Source organism: Haliaeetus albicilla, chromosome 27, assembly GCF_947461875.1.
Source record: "Haliaeetus albicilla chromosome 27, bHalAlb1.1, whole genome shotgun sequence".
Taxonomy (NCBI): Eukaryota; Metazoa; Chordata; class Aves; order Accipitriformes; family Accipitridae; genus Haliaeetus; species Haliaeetus albicilla.
Window position 1 is genome coordinate 9,835,942 of NC_091509.1, and position 22,311 is coordinate 9,858,252.

Genomic DNA, 22,311 nt, shown 5'->3' on the forward strand with positions numbered 1-22,311 from the left:
CCATAGGATGTGGCCTAATGAATATGCTAAGAAAAATGGGCCTGATGTAAATGTCTGTCTTAGAACATAATGTCTGTCTTAGAAATATACTGACAGAGTATATTTGTTTTGATTGCCTGTGATTATTTCCAACTTCTTGTTTTCCAACTTCAACATGGTGAATAAACTTTTTTCCCCTTCTTGTTTTCACCAGTATTAGAAATCCCAAAGCAGAGCTTCTCTTAGTTTCCTGTTTTCTTGGCAAGACAGCATAACCTAGTCATGTCCCCAGGGAGGTTGCCCTTAACATACTTGCAGAACTTGGGCTTGAGGAAGGGAAGCACTACAGGGTAGAAATCCTGTGGCTCTTGAGCCACTTATGTTTTGCATGCAGTTCAAAGGTGCCTCCCATGCAAGGTAGGACACAGGAGGAGCAGCAGTGCTGTGGCTGGCTGTGAGAGAAAGCAAGCTAGCACACGTGGATGAGTCCGTGTTGCTGCCCCTGCAGAGTCCAGCAGCCTTCCCAGTTCAAACTAACAGAAAAGCAGTGCAACTCTTGGGGAAAAACATTACTGTCTGCATGTGGAATGCCTTCTCTTCTCCACTCCTTAAGGCTTATGGGACATGTATCTTGGGGTTTTTGGCTCTCTGAGGGCTTTGGTATATGATTCATAAGGTTAGAGGCACCGGATATTATAAATGGCATGGACTAGCATGATGTTAATGCATTATCTTCTGCTGATTAATTACAGTGTTTAGAGAAAGCTGTTTTTTCAGTACTAAAATGGCTGAAATTCTCTTTTTATAGATTTAAAGAAAGCACTGAGGGAACTTCCCTTGCAGTTTTTGTGACATTACATGTAAAAAACATACAAAGATGATAAGTACTCATAGGTCACTTCAGTATGGGATAAAAGCCTATCTGATTTCATAGGTAATTAGAGAATTATGTCATTATTTAAGGAGTTTGAATGATAATCAGAGATTACACAGCCTTTGTTAGGACTGGAAACTAATTAAAAGAGTTGTCGGTCTCTGAGAGCTACTAGTTAAAGGCTTTAGAGTAATGGAATGCTATTTATTCTGAAACCTTGCAGTATCACTTAGAAATTCTCAAATATGCGTAACATTATTTGGATTTACTTTACGCTATACAAGTCATGTGTGACTCAAAATTAAGTGTGTTGTCAGGTGGTTAGATTAAACAATTTTATTTCCAATTAACAGTAATTTCGAAGAAGCTTTACAAAACCCAGAAGTGTTTGACAGACTAGTGTAGGTTCCCTCCAAAAATTATAACAATAGGTTAGAAATACGGTTCTGTGCCATTTAGAGGTCCAAAGAGGGTAGCTTCATACTAGTATATCACAGCTAGATAGAATATTCTTTATGGCAACCTCAATATATGAGCAACAAGAGTTTGTTTATCTATCTATCTGTCTTACAATACTTCTAAATTTTATAAGCATTGTCCTTTTAAGAGGAAATTATGGCCTTCCCCGCAATCAAAATGGAATTATTAAAATAGGACATTGGCCATAATTTCAATCAGGATAAGACTTAAAACATACTTATGTGGTTCTCACTGTAACACAGGACCATGGGAAGACCTTGGAACATGACTTTCCTATCGTTGCTCACTGAGTTGGGGCATATTTCATCTAACCACAAGCCACATCCATCCCTGTCAACTTAATGAGAGAATAAACATTTAAGGAAATGGATCTCCCTTGGGACCTAGCATTGTTAAATTGTCCCTAAGTGTTTTTAGTCTGTTTATGGCTCATTCTCTGTTTCAAGCTTTAAAAAAAAGTCACTAAAATTCCTAATAAGGAAAGTCTCGGTTGAAGGACAGAGTAAATGACAATTTTCACGGTTTGTACCACTTCATGTAAAAAAATCAGTCATTAGTTTCATGATTCACACTTACAGGCAAGAGATGAAAATAACTTCTTAAAATGTCCTAGAAGATATTCTCAGGAATTCTGTTACAGTACTATAGTACTGAGCTGAAATTTATTAATGACAGTGAAACTTACACTGCTCCCTTGTTTGACTCTTTCTCTTGTTGTCTGAGTGGCAAAGTAAAAGCCTCTAAATGTGCAATGCTATTTTCAAAGTGAGCTGAAAGAACCAGGGACTCCTGGGTTTTAGGCCTCCAGTGGTCAGTGCTCTTTTGTGCTTTGTTCACAACACTGTTTGTGAGGTATTTGGAGTGATTTATGAGTATTGCTTTTAGAAATCAGATCCTCTGGTAGCCTGTATGTTTACAGGACACTTACTAATGTGCTGAAATGTAGATTATGAGCTCTCATCATTGCTGCTATTTTCAAACTTTCAAAAAAGAACATGATGAAGGATAGAGTAGTTACATATGTTGGTGATAAGGGAATAATGGAAGGGAAGCAACTGCAGAGAGATTCAAGAGCATCCTAGGAGCTACAATGGCAAACTTAACCGCTATGAGTGTTTTATTTTGAAGTGAAAATCGTGATGAGGGAACTTGGCTGAATTCCAGTTGTATAGTAAGAGGTGCAAGTGTTTAAATTGTTGCGAAATTACTTTAATCTTTGACATTGTTTTCCATTTCTAAAGTGCTAATGTACAGTGAAGTACAACAACAATAAGAATTTACAGGCAAAATCAGTGGCAACTAGTACCCTGGAGAGGTACAAACAACACTGCATTGCTCACTTCTGCTCTCGGGCATCCATATATGCAGCTAGCACACATGTACACCCACACATTCATACACATTTCCCCTGCCCACCCCCATATTTATACATTCTTTCTATATACATATGTGTTTGGCTGTTCCACAGTACTTCCATGGCAGCTAAATAATTGGATGCGCACTTCCCTGGGTTTATGTGGCACCTTCTCTGCATTGTTTTTGCTTCAGTAGCCTCTCTGGCAATTGACTGGGAATGTGGTTAGCCCCCACACTTTGCTGCTCTTGTGACATAAATCTGCGTGTTCCTCACTGGCTTCCTTCTAGTGCTATACTGAGAAATTGTGCACCGGTCCATTTCTTCACCTGGGCTAAACGTCAAACAGGTTGGTGTACAAAGAGAACAGACTGTTCATTCCAGCGTCATGTTTGTTCTACAGTCAGTTTTGCCATTCAGGGTGTCACAGATGGCCTCATGGTCCCCATTGCTGGAGGCTTGGCTGCCAGCAGGAACATGGCCATTGCGCTCTGTTAAGAGATTGAAGGTGAAGAACTGGCATGGGTCCTTTTGTCTGCTGCCTTCCTGTAAAGGGCTCAGGAAAGAGCTGGAGTTTTTCCATTCCTGGAACGTGCACATCTCCATATGTGGGTGAGTGATTTTGCTCAGGTAGCCAGGGCTGGGAGATGCTGAAGATAATGTCCTCTGACTGCCGCTTAGGAAACTCCCGCTGTCTTCCAGAGAGTCTTTCCTAGGGTGTTCAAAGGAGCACCGATTCCAGTTTCTGTAGCTGTAGGCCCACCACCCCAACTGCTTTCGACGGTGGCACTGGCATTTTAGGATCTGTATAAAAGCCCTCTTGAACTCTTTGCTTGAGCAAGGGTAGATGACTGGATTCATGCAGCTGTTAAAGTAGCCAAGCCAAAAAATCACCTTGAAGATTGTTTCAGGAGGCTTCAGAGCCGAAAACAGAGATCCTGTCCAGAAGAAACAAGCAGAGACAATATCTGAGATAATTGGTTTGTCTACCTTTAGGAAGGGTAAATGTCCCATCAGATCATTGTTAGAATCTGTATATTAAAAATCCTTAGCGCATGTTGCTTTCATTTTTGTCTTTTGGTAATAAAATGTTACTTTTGTTATTTTTAAAGCTAATAAGGAAATACTTTCCACCATCTGAAAGCTAAAGGAGCACATAATTGATGTAGAATTAAAAAATAAAAAGCAGTCCTTGTGTTTATATGTACACACCTGTTGCACTAACATCTGTTGATCCCAATGAAAGATCAAACCTCCATTGTCCAAGCTATTGCACAATGCACACGTGTGCTGCCTTCAAAGAGCTTTCGCATGTCATTTTTGAAGAAAAAGGTCTAACTGTTCCCAGGCTTCTCGGAAGGAACGTGTTCAGACACACCTTATAACTTCTAATACACTCTCTGGCAGCTTCTAAACATCACCCCATTTATCTTATTATGATAGTACAAACCTCTTGAAACTTGAAGTTAATTGTGGTACTTCCCATATCTCAGGCATTCATAAAAGTGGTATAACCCAAACAAAGAGGTTATTTTATGAATACTTCCTTTTTCGTTCACAACCAAATAATTTCCCTAAAGAAGCTGACCAAATGAAAAATTCATACTGGGAAGTCCATTTCATGTACTTTTAGTATTAAAAACATGCAATTGATCAGTTAAATTTAGCAAACGGGGCTTTATAAAAGAATGTATGACATTTTTAAAGCAGAACAGGCATTCAACAATTATCCAGCTGGGAAAATACCTTTGTGCCTGGCTCAAGTAATCAAAGAGTGGTGATTCAGGAGAGAATTCTTATGTCAAGTACTGGAGTTAGGTTTGAAGAGTTTTTCAAATGGAAGGTGACATTCAAGCCTGAATGTCACATCTCTGAGAAGAGCAACCTTTTACAATGGTGTGGTTTCAGATTCCCCGGGCTATGAAAGCAGCTGAGTCAGTTGTGACTGTGAGGATGCTTTAGTGGGGAGGGATATGATTCTAGGCATATTTCCCATCTCATAGCAGTGTAGAGGCCACAGCTTTGGCCTCAAAACTATGCAAAAGCACTTCCTAGCTTCTTGGGTAAATAGCTCTTATGTGCCACAGTAGATACTGCTGTTTATCTAGATGACAATGCTGGCCTGGTGCTGACTATAGGGGTTTGAGTCTCCTTAGCTCACAAGAAAGCCAAAGGGAGGTAAGTATGTGTCATTCCTCACACACCCACTGCCCTTCTCTGTGTGTCAGCTAGTCCGTGAGCTGGCTCAGAAGAGAAAATAAGATGCTGAGATGGCATTAGCTATCTGAGAGACTCTTCCCCCCCTTCACTTGGGCAATAGGAGTCAGGAAAGATCCTGTGAATCTGCAATAATAGATTTTTTCCCTGGCAGTGTTTTGGTATGGTGCCAGCTAGCACTAGCTCTACCTACTGCCTTGGAGCTAAGCAACATGCTAGCCATTAAGGTTAAAATGGAGATTTTAAATTACAAGGTTCATAGTATTTGTTTCATGACTCCTGCACTTTACTGACTTCTACTCCATGTGCAAGAGTCTTGTAAGTTGAACCCATGTCCCTTACTGCTTTGTTGCTGCTAATGATTTGCAGGGTTTGACCAATGCCTCTTCTGTCCATCTGGTGGAGATTCTACATCAGTCCTGATTGATACTGCAGAAAGTACAGGGTACAACATGTCTAACATCAGAGAAACTATGAATTGTATTTGATAAATTTCCATCAGATAAATTAAATCAATGCAAGCACTTAAAACTGTGTCTTGTGAGTGTTACGTACTTTTTGATGAAAGATTCAGTGACAATTCATGTAATTCTATGAAATAAGCCCTTAAATAGGTGTCAAATTCTTATAAAGCTTTAGGAAAAGTTGATCTCAGTTCATAACTGCAGCCAAGATGAGCAAGATGCTCCAAAATTTCCCACATGCACAGTTGCAAACCTTTTCACAATTCATTTTGTAAATAATAATTGCTAATATTTTCCCTTCAGTTTGGGGAAAAGAGAAGCTTTGTGACTTTACAAAACAAGTACAAAACATTATTATGTACAACAAAGAACCTTTTGGAGCTCATATGGATAATTTCTTAATTATTTTTTCTGGTTCTCCTTTAAAATATAAATGAGTTTTAGCTCTTAAAGCACAGTAAACCTTGTGAAGTGGCTAAAGAAGTCCCATTTTTTCCTATGTGTGAATGCTGAATGAGCAGTGGTGAATTTTTCCAGATCAGTTGGTTTGCCTTTCTCTCATACTGTAACAATTGAAAATCTACAGGACATCCCTCTACCAGATTTAAATATTTTTAGGCAGGTTATATATGGACAGAGTAAATGCTATGATATACTTTTCAATAAAATAAAAAAAAAATTTAAGGAAGTTTACTGACAAATTTTGTTAAATTCTCTAAGGACAAATAAAATGAGCTAAGCTATATAGAGAAGAAAACTGGGAACCAATGTAGATAAATGAGTTATGCTTGTATAATCTATATTCCACATGAACTGAATATAACTACATACAGTAAAGACTAAGAGACCAAATAGGGAAAAGGATAAAAAGCTGAGTGTTGAAAAATGGCTAATCTCTGTAAACTGCTTCAAAGAGTATGCGTTCCTTAAGGAAAAAAGGTAAGGAGCTTATGCTTATCTTACGCTTATCTCATGATAATCTGTTTTTCAAATGCCATTTGAAAAAAATGACATGCAGGCTATTTTCAGCAGCTGCAGCGTTTTCAAAGCTCTTATATTAAAGGGCAGCAGCACAAAAGAGCAGAGAATTTCCTCATAGCAACCCTGACTGACAGAGGCACTTTGTGTTCAGGCCTGATTCTAGAAAAATCACTGAGCCCTGATCAATCATTTAAAAGCTATCATGACCCTAGCTGAGTCATTAACAGAAAATATGGAAATAGATCAGTTTGGAAAGCTGTGTGGTAGTGTGACTTGAAAATAAAGATCAGCATTTAGCTACAATAGTAGAAAAGTTTTGAAACTAAGAAATTCAGGAATAAGTGTCAAGGAGTTAATGAAAACACTCATCATTAAACACCACATTCTCCGCTTTTTCTTGGTTCTGCAAACAGCACAATGCAAGTGTTGCTTGACTCGTAAATTATACACAAACTAGTAGATTAAGTTTTCACAAGAAGGTAAGAAAGTATGCTTTTTCTGAACAAGGACTATTAATTTGATAAATAAGCCATTGATTTACAGACTGGTGTGTTAGTTGCTCTCAGTTCAGACTGATGTATTAAAACTGGATAGAATTCTTCTTAACTCCTCTACCCTTCCTAATATATATATATATATATACACGTGCAACTGCTCTGAAGGGAGATGGATTTCATCTATGAATTTTGTCTATGGTGTAGTGCCCTATTACTTCCTATTTTTTTTCAAAAATCAGGTGGTAGGTAGACAATTATTCCAAGAAGGCCCTAGCAATAAGAGAGGTCACTGCAGTCTCAGTGGGAATAAATTCGTATATAGGAGCACGACTCATTTGCTTTCAGATAGCACTTTTGATCTGTCAGTCATCCTGACTTCGTGCTATCCTCCTGATTTTACCAGTGGGCAATCTGAGCTGGGGGAAGGTAAAGCAATCAGCTGAAGGTCATATGCTAATAATTTTCACCAGTAGGGAAGTTTTTGTTTTACTGAGAAGAGACCCATGAGACCTGACACGACTCTCTTAACCCCTAGAACTCACAGTGGGTAGGTAGTACAGTGCATTCAAGTAGTGTGTTTGGTGGGTCCTGCTGCCTTCGCCACTACCCAAGAAAAAGCAGAATTCAAGAATATTTCCTGAGATTAACAGAAACTGGTTGTTGCACGTGATCAGATACATTGCTGGCCTTGCAGAGGCTATATGCAATGACTACGTGATTCTAGCAAAACTCCACCTATGAAGGGATCCATGGCTAATGAAGGGATCCTCCACCACCAAAAGCTACAGATGCTCTGAAATGTAGTAGTTTTGTAATACAACTTTTGATCATGGTGAAGGAAAAAGGACTGAGGAGACATGACAATTTGTCTTTAAAAACATAGAAGTTACCTGCAAAGAAGGAGGAAAGTAAATTTTTTTCCATGTCTACAGTGGCAAATATATGAAGCACAGTGATTTGAATTGCAGCAAGACAAACTGAGATTATGGATTGGGAAACACTTTCTGTCTTCCAAGACAGAAAATTCTGGAACATACTGCCTAAGAAAGGTGTAAAAATGCAACCCTGGAGGCTCTTAAAAACAGAGTAGACACACGTCTACTGATTTATGTATAGCTGATCCAGCTTTTGGGTTGGAGGATGCCCTGAATGACATCTTCAGGTCCCTTCTATTCCTTTTTTGTCTGATTAACTCTGCAGAATATAGCTGTGTTCATCAGGAAAACTTTATGGCTTAAGTTTTGGCAGCCCAGCAGAGTTTTACATTTGCAGTACTAGAATCCCACTGACAAAGTAGTCTTAGATCCCCTTGGTAAATATATCCATTATTTAGGTTGAGGATTAACTGTTAGAAAAATGGAATGTCCAAGACAGATACTTGTTTGGGCACTTATTCTCTTCAGGCCTGTGGAAAGTTTCTGAGTTTTTGTATTCGGTCCCTCCTCACTGGGTGGAATCCTAGCCTGAGTTTTCTACAGAGAGAAGAAAAGCTGTTCTTTATTACCCAGAAGGTGGTTTAGATGGATGTTGCCATATATACCATGTACTTCTAAATATAGTTTAATTTGGTGACTATTATGCAAAGCTCCACTGACTTTCACCATATAAAGATATGAAAAATATTTTGATTGGCTTGTATATTTTTAACATTACCCTTTTCCCTACCTTGTTCTTGGAATTAACAACAATACCTTTTATTTAGCTGCGCACATGCTTTACCTCATAATTAACCTGTCAGGAGCAAACAACTGCGGGCTATTTTGGTACCTTGATAAAATGATAAAGCTAAGCCTACTAGACACACTCTCTAAACATGAGACTAGTATTTCCTTCCTTGATCTCCAACTACTTTCCCATCGCAGTCTGATAAACAGATTAAATATTTCCCTGTACTGATTTAGATTGCTTTTCAAAATGGCTGGAAAATTTTACGTGTGATTATCTATCTCCTCCGTGATTTATTTGTGATGGGGGTAGCCAGAGCGGCTTCCCTACTCAAACTGATCGCTCTCTTGATGCTTCATGTTTAACAGCTTCACTCTAAGAGAATGTAAATTTTCTATTCTCTTTTATTTTTCTCCACTAAACCCTGTGATTTTTTAAACATAGCACTGCAATCTTATCTCTGATTGCACCATTGACACCAATGAAGTTTTTGCAAAGCCTGTGTCCATCACAAATGGAGAATCAGAAATATTTCAGAAACTCAATCAACTTGATCATTTTTTATTGTTATTTGACCATGCTCACCAGACTTGATAGAGCTGTTCAGTTTGGAAATACATTGAGCAACAACAAATATCATAAAAAGAAATTAAGAAGTATTTTATTTAGCAAAAGCTTATTTCATTTAGGGTCTGACTGGTTCTTTATAATGAATGCTTTATTACACAGAAAGTAAGTAAAGCACCCTCAATGAAATTAGGGAACATTGTGGGAAACAATTTGCCATATTAATTGTCTTAACATATGCTGCAGAATATCTGTCCAGAACATCACTGAGACATTAAAATTCAGAGTCCACTGGAGTCAATGGGAGTCTTTGAAAGCCTTTGTAAAGGCTCATAAGGACTTCAGTGGTCTTTGGAAGAGCCCTTAAAATAGCAGGGTGAGCAGCAGGAAAATCTTCTGGACTGGCTTAATCCCAATACTCTTAATTAAGGAAAACTCTTCATTGAAGGAGGTTTTGATGTAGCCCTCTGCAGAGGAAAAACACACACATGCATGCACGCACACACATACGCACACGCTCTCGACTGTCTCATATTCTTTCCTGCTCTGCTATTTTTCTTCCATCTAAATATCTGCTCCTTTGCTGCTTCTCACAACTGACCACTGTATTCATAGAGAAAGGAGGATGGGAAAGTTAAGACCTTCTATTTATGGATCCTTAATGTAATAGCTGGCGAGCTTCTTGACAAAAGTATAATACACAGGACATGTTTGAGTTTCCACTTCCACTTTAGGGAAGAAAGAACTTAACATCAAAATTAGGTCTGCCAATGCAACCAACCAATCAGACAAAACCCCCAAACTACGTCCAGGAGAAGGGAGAAAACTTGCTGCTCCAGTTGTATGCATATGCAAGGTGATGAGATACTAGTGATTAGTTGGAGTTTAAATCTGAAGAATAACGTATAAGATAATGTTTATGAGCTAAAACTTTTGAAAATGCCTTTGATATCTCTGTGCCATTCTGCTCTGTGTGCTACTTTCTGCCACACAAAGGAGATAACTATGTATAAGTGACCAACAGTTGTCTCTGATGACAGATATTTGTGAAATATCACTGGGTTCCATTTTGTGGTTATATTTCTTCCATTCATCCTTCATGCAAGGAATATATATATATTTATACGTGATGCAACTGAAAGCCAAGAACTTAATAGAATTACAAAATTATTGCAGTGGGAAGGGATGTTACAGGGTCTCTTGTCCAGCCCCCTGCTCAAAGCAGGGTCAACACTGCATTAGGTCCCCTGAAGCCTTCCCTTTTGAAGGCTGAAGAAGCCCCATTCCCTCACCCTCTCCTCACACAAGGTGCTCCAGCCTCATGATTGTTTTGGTTGCCTCCACTGGACTCCAGTTTATCGTTGTTTTCCCCTGCATCAATGCAGTACTCCAGACACGGTCTAATGAGTGTTGAGTAAAAGGGCATAATCACTTTGCTCCATCTACTGCCTTTGTTCCTGTTATACAGCCCAATATGCTACAGCTTGCATCTGATAGGGGCATTTGAATAATTTTACATCCTATGTTAATGTTTGTGTGAGTCATCCTCATGGGAGATGGTATTCTGTGTGTGTATTTTCATGAATGCCATTATTTATTATTTGTACCCAGTGGGAGGAAAATTTTAAAATATTAATGATTTTTAAATTTAAAATTAAGCACATTCTCCTTTACTGTCTGCCTTCTCTTTAATATCCCTGCTTTTTCTTTTTCCATCCAGGCATGTTCACTTTTCAGTTACTTACTTCCTTTCATCCTATTAATGTTTAAATATTTATTTCTACTCTCCTTATGTCTTATTTAGTTTTTAACTCCAACTGCTAATCTCTTTTCTAATCACTTTATGTTGTGATAATTGACTTTCTATTAATTAAACATCCATTTTTAATAAGTTGTGTATTTGATATCAATTAAGTATCTAAATTACTTATAGAATCATCAGTCCTGTTCAGAATCAAGTATTTGATACTTAGATTAGATAATGGTTGAGCAGAAGTATTGTGAATTTCCTGGATTTAAGGAGAAAGTCTCCATGGATGAGTTTTGGTTTATCAGGTGCTATGTTTTCTGCCCATTTCAAAAAATTACATTTTAAAATCTTTTAAATCCAGTTTTGATTAGATAAGAGCCAACCTAGGGTGAGTGTATGTTCCTGTTTACTGGAACAAATACAACATCTGGGTTTTTTGAAACAAAATAGTCTGGAGTTGTTTATGTACTTCACTGTGTGTCAGTTGATATTCCAGTAATAGCAAACTAGCTACAATAAAATATGTCGTGAAACAATAATGGGGTAGAAGGAGAGGTTCACTGCACAGGTTTTTGTCATTGTCTTAAGATTAAAGAAAAGCCATAAAATTTGAAACTACTTGTCTTTATTCATAACAAGTAGAAAATGAAGTGTTTCAAAGCTTGAAACACTGAGTGGGGGTATTCTGGAGAGAAGGTAGAGAATCAGTAATAAGTATTTGGAAGTTTTGTTATAGAGTCTGGTCAAATTTAAATAGTTAAGGTAACCTTGGAAGGCAAACATATCCTCCCTCATTCAGAGGAGAGAATTATTCTATTTTGGTGCAGATTGGAGTCATTCTGACTCAAGTTAAATTTCAACTTTTCAACATTCCACACAAAAGAAAATTCCAATGTTTTAAAAATTGCTGTAGTGATGAAAAGCATTGCAAAATACAAAATGATAACAAATGAGTTCTGAAACATGAAAAACAGGAAGCTTCAACAATATCAAACCCTGTCTCTCAATCTGTTCTTGAGAAGACAACTTCTGCAAACATGAGTATTGTTTTGCAAGAAATTTGATTTACGATGGAACTCAGCCTGCCTATGAAAAGTGATTTGACCAAATTTGTAATGTGATCAGCAAGAGACTTTCCTAGTGCTAGGCAGTTGATATCTGCTGATGGCCTGGCTGGGAACCTCTGCTTCTCTCCTGCAATTCAAGCTGTAATTCCTGCTGCAGCCGTAACTGTTGGTAGCTGCTAATGGCTGAGTTACAGCCACTTCATAATAAACAGGGAAAGCTCAAATGCTATATGTGTATAGCTATTAAAATTCTCCCTGTAAAAGTAATAAGCTGCCTCTGACCAGAGTTGTTATGAGTATGAGTTTAGAGAATGCGGAAAGGATGTGTTCGTCTTTTAAGCTTTCTGCGGTCCTTTTTACCACATGCTTAGCCAAGTCAGCATGCCAAGGTTTTAAAGCTAATTGGATTTCTAAAGCTCCTGATTTCTTTCTTTCCAGCATTCAGTGTTTGTTTACATTCCCCTGGACTTATTTAATATAGGACCCCCCCCCCACAGTTTACAAACAGTAGAGGATGAAGTAGAAAGTATGGTTATAAAATTGAGCGTTGGTCAGGCTGGGAGGGACTGTAGGCCTTCTGGAGAAGAGGGTTAGGATAACAGTGAAAAAAGATCTTGAGAAATAGGAATAGTATCCAAAATCAACAATAAAATTCAGTAAGGAAAATGAAAGGAAAGATGGCTAGCATTTGGTTATGGTTTTCAAGCATGTTGGAGTCTCTGTGCGATGCCTTGGGCTGCATATCCCAGTGGCTGTCAGGCTGGCGGACACCATGGGAATCACGGTAACCCTGCAGTCACCAACATGCACTCCTGTGTTTGTGGGTAACTTGTGTGTGTGTTGGGGGAAAGCACTTCACTGTTGCGGAAGGAGAAATATCAAATAAGGAGTAACTGACTAGACAATGATATTGCACAAGATAATGTGGGAGAAATAGAAATACAAACACGATGCTGTTGCAAGTACAGCTGTTCTTGTTTTTCATTGTATTAATAGGTATGTTACGTATATGCCCAAGGATCTAGGCCAGCTGTTAAGAAAAGTGTCCTGGTTGTGAGGAATTTATGTTCTAGAACTACCTATAGCAGTTGTGGGATTCTCTTTCCTGGAGCCTTCTGGCTCTACAGTGAGCCAACAGTTGTGAGGGGTAATGAAGGTATCATTCAACCAGTCCTCAGCCCTTGAGTCTTTCATTTCCCTGTTTTCCAATTGAGTCAAGGAAGACACAGAGAGAAATCTCCCCTAACTGTCCTGACAGGTTAAAAGTGGTTTATACTCATTCCTCCATCCCATTCAAACAGGGAAATAAATCTCTGCAAACTAATACATTATTGGTATTAACTTAACTCAGTAACTCCTACCAATCTAAGGCCTGATCCTGTATAGACAAGTGCTTAAGCAGACAAATGAAAGTAGCAGACATAGACAAGTGTAGAATCTGCCCATAAAGAGCACATCTCCTTATGTATGTGTTCATGAGTAAGAGCAAAGCCTAAGGGAAACATTTTCCTTGCTGTCTCATAGGCTGAGAAAGGTTATTGTTTCTATTTTCTTATCCTAATTAAAATTAACTATTTCTTGTCATCCACACTATCTCTCTCATAAAGGGTATCTCATATTTCAGATGAACAAATCACTTCTATGAGACCTGCATGAACTTCATTCACAATGGCTCAAATTTGAGAGCCTTTTAAAGACTCCAAAAATACTTATCTAGAATGGCCAAAATAAAACCAGGACTTAACCTCCCTTGAAGCTTTGCTGATGGAGGTTGTAGTACAAATAGGGATCAGATCCTTTTACTAAAACCCAGAACTGCTACACCTTCTTATATTACAAGCAATTGCAAAGCAGAGTAGCTATATTTGCATTTTTAAAGGGACAGTGCCTATGTATTTAACCACAGAGCTACTAACACTGGTACTCCTGGCACAGTAAGATTGTCTCTGATTGATAGGCAGAACTTAAGAGATAGTCTATCATTTCCAGAGATCCTGCTCTGGTCTGCAGTCTATGACTGTCCTTCCTACAGCATCATACAAAAGATAGTGTTGATGCATAAAGCTTTGAGAGTTGAAAATTATTTTTAAAACCTTATGGTACAACAGACCATTTGCAAGTTGGTATTTAGAAGAGCAATTGAAAAGACAGACAGGAGCTTTATTTGCCCAGCCCAGAAAGAAAAAGAAAGAGGAAAGCTGTGGTTTAAAAAAGAACAATAAAAAAAAAAAGCAACAGGATTAAGGTTTTTCATGCCTCATCTATAGTTGTCATATTAGCAAAAATTCTGAGTATATATTGAGTAACAAAATATGGAGATACAAGATATGGAAAATACACGAGATATGGAAAAATTCCATCAAGCACTTACATTTTTGACACAAACCCTATATATCCTTGCATACTAGTCTACCACCTCTCAATCCAGAATAGCTATGATGACTTACACCGCACAGAGAGTTCATTTGTATTTGAATTGTGTTGCCCTCACATAAATATGATAAAATCAAGATCAATTTTAGTAAGAATCTTGTTTGGTACTCTAAAACTGACAGTAGATAGGGTCAGAAACCTGATGTTATTGTTATTATTATTTTGTCCAAAAGAGTTACAGACTTTTGCAGCTTGCTAACTAGAAAGAATATGGGCTAAGCTTATGCTTGTTTTGCAAAGGATTAGCTGATTAAGGGAGCCTAGAAAAACTAATCTAAGTCTGCTGACATTTCATTTGTTATACTTAAATATCTTCAATCACTCGGCATGCTTTGGTGTCTTTTTCTCTCCTTCTCACTTCTGACTTATAACTGAGGTGATCTGCCTTGGACATCATTGGTAAATAACAGGACTCTAGCATGGAATTGAGTAACACAGCTACAAAGATACTGTATGAACTTGCATTATATTTTTTCTCTTTTGTTACTTAGAGACTGATAGTTATTGCTTTTCGGTTTCTAGGTATCACTTCAAAGCCCATCAATATAGCTCAAAATCTTGCCATGGGCAATGGAGGAGGACTTTAATGAAGATACTAAAAAACCCATCACTTTTTGTTCATGTCTGTATTTCACAAATAGATACGCTAAAGAACATGCAGCTGAGGTCCTGAGGTATGGCCTCAATGCTTTAGGACCATATGCACATGTATAACTTTACTCAATGCTTTCATTATGACTACCAACCTGAGCAATAGCACATGTGTTGACAAATGCCATTGGCATCAGGACCTTGTGTCCACTGCTTTGCTGGATGCTGGATACTGAAAGCAGTGTTTCCTCTGAAATTATCACTTCTCTTCTGTCTTTAATTTCAATAGTTTTGGGATTTCCTATTGCTGCCCAGTGGATCAGTCCGGAATTTTGTTTTCGTTGGAGCTTTCTGATCACTGGAGTTGCTGCCATCGCTAAGGTTGAATGGTCAACATGAGTTGATTTCTTTGTATTTTTTCTGTATTGCTTTGCATATTTGTTTTTGTAAGACTTGAAGATTTCCCTTTGCTCCTCTGACCTGCAAATCAAAAGCCTACATAGGAAGTAGCCCAGAATTTGTGCAGTTTCATCTGCTTTGATAACAAACGGTTTTGTTCTAGAAAGTAGAGTTCTTTAAGTAACTGATAATTGGCATCCATTGCAAATGAAAAGGCTTAAACAAGGGCTTAAGGGATGCTATTTTAGTAGTAAAATGAATCATCTTGAAATAATCTAGTCCTCCACATGTGACGAAACATGCTGTACTGGTCAATAAATGCCCTTATGATGTTTAGTTTTACAGGAATTGGCTAGAAAATAGGAGGAGAAGGTTGCTGCTATCACCCGTGCAGTTGAACATTGTACCAAAGATTGACCTGCAAATGGGCAGAGGGTCAGATTGCCACATATATCATTGATTTGTCCAAATTCTGTATAACTATTAACTTGAGGGCATCAAATCTAGAGAGCTAGGCTAGTTAGAGAGGGGAAGAGGGGGCAAGACCAAAATGAGATGAAAGACAAACCAGGCCTAAAGCCTTGCAGAAAGCAGAACCCAGTAGCATTGACAGTACTGGACCTAACATCTTGAAGTGTTTCCCATGGGAAACTAAGTGGCCTAATTTGGTATTCTTGGTGCAGAGATGCAGAGGTTGGCCTGATGTAACATAAATCTACATACTGTACTTGAATAACATTTTATTTTAAGAAAAATTTTGTATTGGCTGACCTGTAGCATGAAGAATATTTTATGTTCTTTTTATTATTTTATAGAGGGGTTTCAAAAGCTTAATATATAAGGATAGTCAAAACAGTTGTATCTTCATTATGAGGCTCTTGGGACTTTATCCCACTGCCAGTTAAGTTACAAGAATTTTGTTTCTGACTTCAGTGGATAAGATCACAGGTTTTGTGGGAGCGGGGGGGAGTCAGGTTCTGAACTGGGAAGTAAATAATGCTCCGCTGATCTCCACTGGAGTTAAGCAGTGGACTGGGGAAGTTAGTTAAAGTTGGTTAAAGTACTGGAGGTGCTGAGTTTTCCCTTTGGGGGGGGTTGGAGGGGGTGTATCTGGGAGAAGACTGGCAAGCCACTCTGATATCTTAATTAACAGGAATTAGACTAAACTTTTACCTAGTAGCCAGGGGGAAACATATGATCCTTCATTTTAGGTTCATTTTTTAAATAAAAGCATTGGCATAAAATTGGATATTCCTTTGTTTAAAGGAGGGAGTTTTAATGAGTGTTACCTTATTTCTGCAGGGCTCTAGTATCTACATAAAAATATTTTACTCAGTGTTTTTCAGCAAGACATATTTAGTATAGTCCTGATGCCTAAGAAAGGACTGTATGAGGGGGAAGAAAAACATTTTTAAAGAAGCAAGATATTTACTCTTCAAAGCTGAGTCACTGAATTTATGGCACAAGAAGTTGTCTCAAAGACACGTCTTCATTTCATTTTTTATGCTGTACCACAAATAATTTTGAGTAGCACCACAACTGTTTACAGACATGGAGCATTTATGAATGTGCACAACAAGGATATTCTATAGCTCTATTGCTATCTGGAAAAAATATCTGGTAGCTACTGGAATAAAACCAAATTTCTCACATGATTCTCTTTGATACCAGTTTTGCTGCATCATCAGGTGCTTAACACTAAAGGCAGCATGATTCAGTCCTACAAAAAGAGATCGTGGGTCATTCTTTGTTCTGATTGTGTCATGATGTTCAGTACGTCATAGTGCCAGTGCTGTAATTGCTCTCCATAGCTGTATAGAGCTCTGTCAGAGAGCTTTCCTTGCAGAGCCTTTTGATTCTTTCTTGAAAAACAATCTGAGAGTGTTAATATTATTTCTCTTCCTTTGTCATGGAATATTTATTCAAGCAACATCCCTGCTTTCAGCACCTCATCAGTTCCCAGTATATATCTGCTACCTGATGCCATAACCCTTTGTCTGGGATATCAAAATGGGTAGCTGCAGAATGTATGGAAATGCTAGAGTGGAAGAATTATAATTTTGTCTGGGAAACTAGTAGAAGAGCTGAGAACACTTTTAACATGAAGGAAGCTCTTCTACATATAAGCAGATTTGTTAAGACGTGGTTTTGGGGTGTTGCAGAAAGAATGTTTACTGACTTGTCAAATGTTTTGTGGTTGGATCCTCAGAAATCCAGAGTTGCTCTGCTAACGCCATTCTCCAGAGTCATGGCATTACTGAGTGAAACAGGGAGCAACAAAAAACAGTAAAGATGCAGATATGAGGGTATGATTTGGGTTAATGATGCAAATATAAGGTATGAAAAATACAGGCTAAGGAAGAAGCCTATCCTTCTGGTAAAGTGAAGGTAAGTATCTAATCTGGACTCAGTAGCAGAAAAGGTATTGCAGTTTGCAGTCCTACACTGATGAGTGAGTGGGTTGTGATTAAAGCAGTCCAGGGCACCTATGGAGGGTTTTGTAAATCATCAGCACCTTTTGGATTCTACAGTTTGCCTATCACTGAAAATTATTTCATACCATTGTGTGCTTTTTGTAAGGGTTCTTAATAGCATTTCATTTAATTTTGTGACTTCAAGACACAAAGCAAAAGATTTCTGGTATGAAGAATGCAGCACTCAGCAAGAAGTCTTCCTCCACTGCTGTATCCTCTTCTCCAGTTAAGGATGGCTGCATTATGCATGTCACAAAAAGGTCTTTTCCCCACCTGTTTTAGTGAGCAATGCTTTAGTCATGCCTAACATCATTAATTAACTTTGCACTGATACACAGAAATGAAAAATCCAAGGTTCTGGAGTGTGCTGAATAATTAAAAAAAAAAAAAAATCAGGGACAGGGAACAAAACCAGCCCTATTCCTAGTCAGCAAAACAAAGGGAAAGTACCTACTGTTTAAATGCATGTGGATACTATATTGGGTACTATGTATACCTTTTTTCTCCCTTTCTTAGACTAAAGGCTGTCAGTTAAGAGTTGGGCCCCTGAAAGGATTTCTAGGCAGAAGACTGGGGAGCCAGCAGGCTTCATTGCAATGCCAAGATGCTGATTTTTTCACTCTTCTAACCAACACAATGGTAACTCTTTCTGAACCTCAGCTCTGTGGGGCACCAAGTGCTCACAGCACTCAAGTGAGCGTGTTGGGGGTTACAGACACTCAGTCTGTGGTGGGTCAGAGGCCACAGCAGTGGTTTTAGCCCTTCAGCCCACCCAGCACCTCTACCAGCACACAGTGTGTTGTGGTGGAGGCTCGCAGCCTGTCACCTCACTGATGCCTTGGACACAATTTATATGAAAGATAAAATTGTATTGTGACAAGCAATACATTCTCCACTCGGGTGTCTTAAGCAACGACTCATTAAACCTCCCAGGAAAGACCAGGAGTTTTGAAATAACTTCTCAAAGGGAAAACTGACACTCTTTCAGGAAACTTAATTGTTTCTCGCATTGCTTCTGCCCTGTGACCATAATGTTTTTAATGGACTGGTCTGCATCTGTGTTCATTGACAGCATCAGTAGCTATACTGGCTTCTGCTAGCTAAGGATATGCTCTACTGCATTCACATTTGCTTTTTTTCTCCAGAGTTCCTTCAGTAATACAAAATCAAGGAGGGAATCTACTTTATCAGGGGATCATGACCTACTAGCTACATATCTAGTACTACTACTGGTACAATGTGGTTAAAATATATTTCTGTCCACAGGTATGTATTTTTGCAATGGTTGGAAACTTGCTCTGTGTTATAAACTTTCTTTAAGAGCCAGCACAAGGGCTTAAACTTCAGTAGCCAAAGAGAACTTTGCTCACAATTTTCCTTCTCTTCGGAATTTTTCACATCCTTAACATTAGCTTTATGCAGATCTTGAATCATAAAGATTTTTAAGTTTATGATACATTAAGCTAGAGATTATAAAGTTGCCCTGCAATATCTTAAGTAGTTGTCTTGCAGTAAAGATTCTAGTCTAAATGGTATTACACATTCACTGAAATTACAATTTTATAATACTTCACTAGGCCAGGTTGCTGAACTCAGTTTGGTTTTCTATAACAGTCTCTAAAAATATTCGCTTACCACTCAATTAGAAATGTTTTGGTAGGGTAACTAAGTAAATACGAATTCAGAACATTAATAAAGGCTTTTTCTCCTTTTTCTTTTTCCACCTCTTTCCATATTTAGGCTGCCAGATTGTCTCTGTCTCAGAGAAATGAATTTTGGACAGATATTTTTGAGAGCTTACTAATTCAATATCTTGAGATATTCCGTTTCAGAGGTAGTGCTAGTATGAAAGACAATACAAGCAAATTTCAGAAGGACTTGGGAACACAGAGCAAATCAAAAAAGCAAACAAAGGGCTACATCAAATGCTTTAATAATATTTTAAAGTTGAAAGTGAACAAAGTAGCTGCCAAAACCTCACATGGCAATCTCCTGAAATGCCTGAACTAAGCAAGACCTATTGAAACCAATGAGAACCTTTCTGTGGGGATCAGTGGGCTTTGTGTGTTTGCTTTTAGGATTTGATCAGTGATGTTTGAACTGAGAACTAGAACTTCTTCAGCTTCCCAAAGCTCAGGGGAGTTTTGCACCTCATCATTAGATCAGGTTCATTTCCATTTAAGACACCTGATAATGCCAGAAGACCTACTGTATTATAGTCCAAACATGTAACAGTAAATTAAACCAAGAACATTCCAGTGCTGAAATTCTGCGTTCTTATCTAGGATTTTTGTTAAAACATCCTATAAAAATGTTTCTGAAACCTAATTCAGTTCAAAGACCATAAAGGGGGATTTAATATATAAACTCTGAAGATGTTGTCCCCTGATTTGACATCTGCCCCATTACTGAGACGCACTACCAGATGAGCAGACTTTCTGCAGGCTGCACACTTCACAAAGTTGCAGCATGACTCTCTGAAAAAGCCAACATCAGAAGTAAATCACTTTCACTTCCCTTCCTTTCATCTGTTCACTGCAGTTCTCAAAATGACATCTACATATCATTCATCTGATTTTTTTCTATGATATTTTTGTAGTAAACATCTAATCCTCTTCCTCCCCCTCCCCTTGCAATCCCTTGATTACCAACTTACCTAGTGGCAGAACAATGAAGAAAGGTAGCCAGCACAAGATAAACATGCCAACCACGATTCCCAGCGTCTTGGCTGCCTTCTTTTCTCTAGAGAATTTAAAAAGTTTGAAAGCTAAGGAGTTCCTGGGATTGTGAGCCTTGGATTTGGTGTTGTTTAATGTGTCCTCATGAATGTTCCTGTAATGAATCCGTAAAGTCAGCTCCTTGGAGTTGGACATTTCTTTCATAACCCCAGCTTCCAGGTTTTTAGTAGTCCTTTTTGCCACTATGTAGACCCGACAGTACATCACGAGGATGACGATTAAAGGAATGTAAAATGACCCCAAGGAAGAAAACAAAGCATAGAATGGTTCTTCAGTGATGCGGCACTCTTTATCATCCTTGGGTGCTGGTTCTTTCCAGCCCAAAAGAGGCCCAATAGAAATCACCATGGAAAGGACCCAGACACCTAGGAGAGCTAAAATTGCCCTTCTTCTTGTTACCAAAGTTGGATATTGGAGAGAATAACGTACCCCTATATATCTATCTATAGAAATTGCACACAGACTTAAAATAGAAGCTGTACAGCATAGAACATCAACAGCTGCCCAGATATCACAAAATATCCTCCCCAAAACCCAGTAGCCAAGGATTTCCAGTGTAGCAGAGAATGGAAGGACAGTAAAACTCAGCAACAAATCTGCTATTGCGAGGTTAATTATGAAATAGTTTGTAGGGATTCTTAAATGTCTATTGCAAGCAACAGAGAGAATTACCAAGATATTACCTATAATAGCAAAAAGTATAAAGGCACCTAGGATAAGCCCCACAATTATCGCCCTACTGATATCCAAGGCAGGTGAATCCAGATTGCTTGCTGTCTCATTGGAGTTGTTTGCAGAAAGATTGCCATTATTTAGTGCAGACACTTTCAAATATCCAGGTATTGATGAATTGGATTTATGGCCAAGGTAGGTATTCATCTTAAAAATCTTCCTCCATAGCAAGTTATGATTGGATCCCTTGCACAACACGCAGATGCTTTGAGTTCAGCTGAAAGTTATCTCTCTACCCAAGAAGTTGCTGCAAAGCCCCGGCCAGTTTTAGATTGAGAACTCATCTCCCCAGGAAGCTGTTAGCCATGAGCATGTAAAACTTGCACAGCGTGAAGTCTTCTGAAGCCTGTCAGGAATAATAGGCTGTTCAAACTTGCTTAATTTCTCATACGAACTCGTTTAAACAGAAATTAGCAGGCAGAAGTCTTGGCTGGAGCTCGAAAGTAGCTGTTTCGATCATGACGTCCCTGCAATAAAAGACAGGTTTACTGTTTTCCCTTTTGCATTTGTGGTTCTGTTGGAAGGATGCCCCTGTCTAGCTGCTGTGACATGCGTCTCCAAGAAGGGTTTGTCAGCATTTAGGCAGCTCTGCATGAACTCGCTGGCTGTGCTCACACTGCATGTGCTAGTGACATCACTGCGGCTGGCCCCGTCACAGCGCTAGAGGGCAATGCAGTTCAAGTTAAAACTTCCATATCAAAATCTGAAAGCTAAACAAATGGAATATATCAATCTTAATTAAAGCATTTGCCACATAAATCTGGATTGGAAACTTTTTAAAAAAAAGTTTCATTATCTGAGAAAAATATACTCACTGGGATGTGGTGAAAAAAGCGATTTCAGTACAAAATGATCTAGTGCCCTTTGCCTTTTGCTCACCAAGGAAATTTATCTGAGTTTATTTTGTAATTGAAGTGAATCACATGCCATTTTAGAGAACTAATCATCTCCCACCTTCTAAGGAAAAATAGGTGGGTTCCAAAAATCCCTAGTTTATTCATAGATTCAGTATTTAATGATGGCATAAAAACATACATGGGAGTAGTTTG

At 38.5% G+C, this 22,311-nt stretch overlaps 1 protein-coding gene across 1 annotated transcript; it reads right to left on the reverse strand.

The window, feature by feature from the left end:
* Positions 1-2,520: 2,520 nt before the first annotated feature.
* ADRA1B (adrenoceptor alpha 1B) lies at positions 2,521-21,886 on the reverse strand. The gene is made up of 2 exons (XM_009922354.2): positions 20,449-21,886; positions 2,521-3,625 (listed from the first exon to the last, which is right to left on the reverse strand). The coding sequence occupies exons 1-2, from the start codon at positions 21,407-21,409 to the stop codon at positions 3,063-3,065; spliced, it is 1,524 nt and encodes a 507-aa protein (XP_009920656.1). The 5' UTR covers positions 21,410-21,886; the 3' UTR covers positions 2,521-3,062.
* Positions 21,887-22,311: the final 425 nt, after the last annotated feature.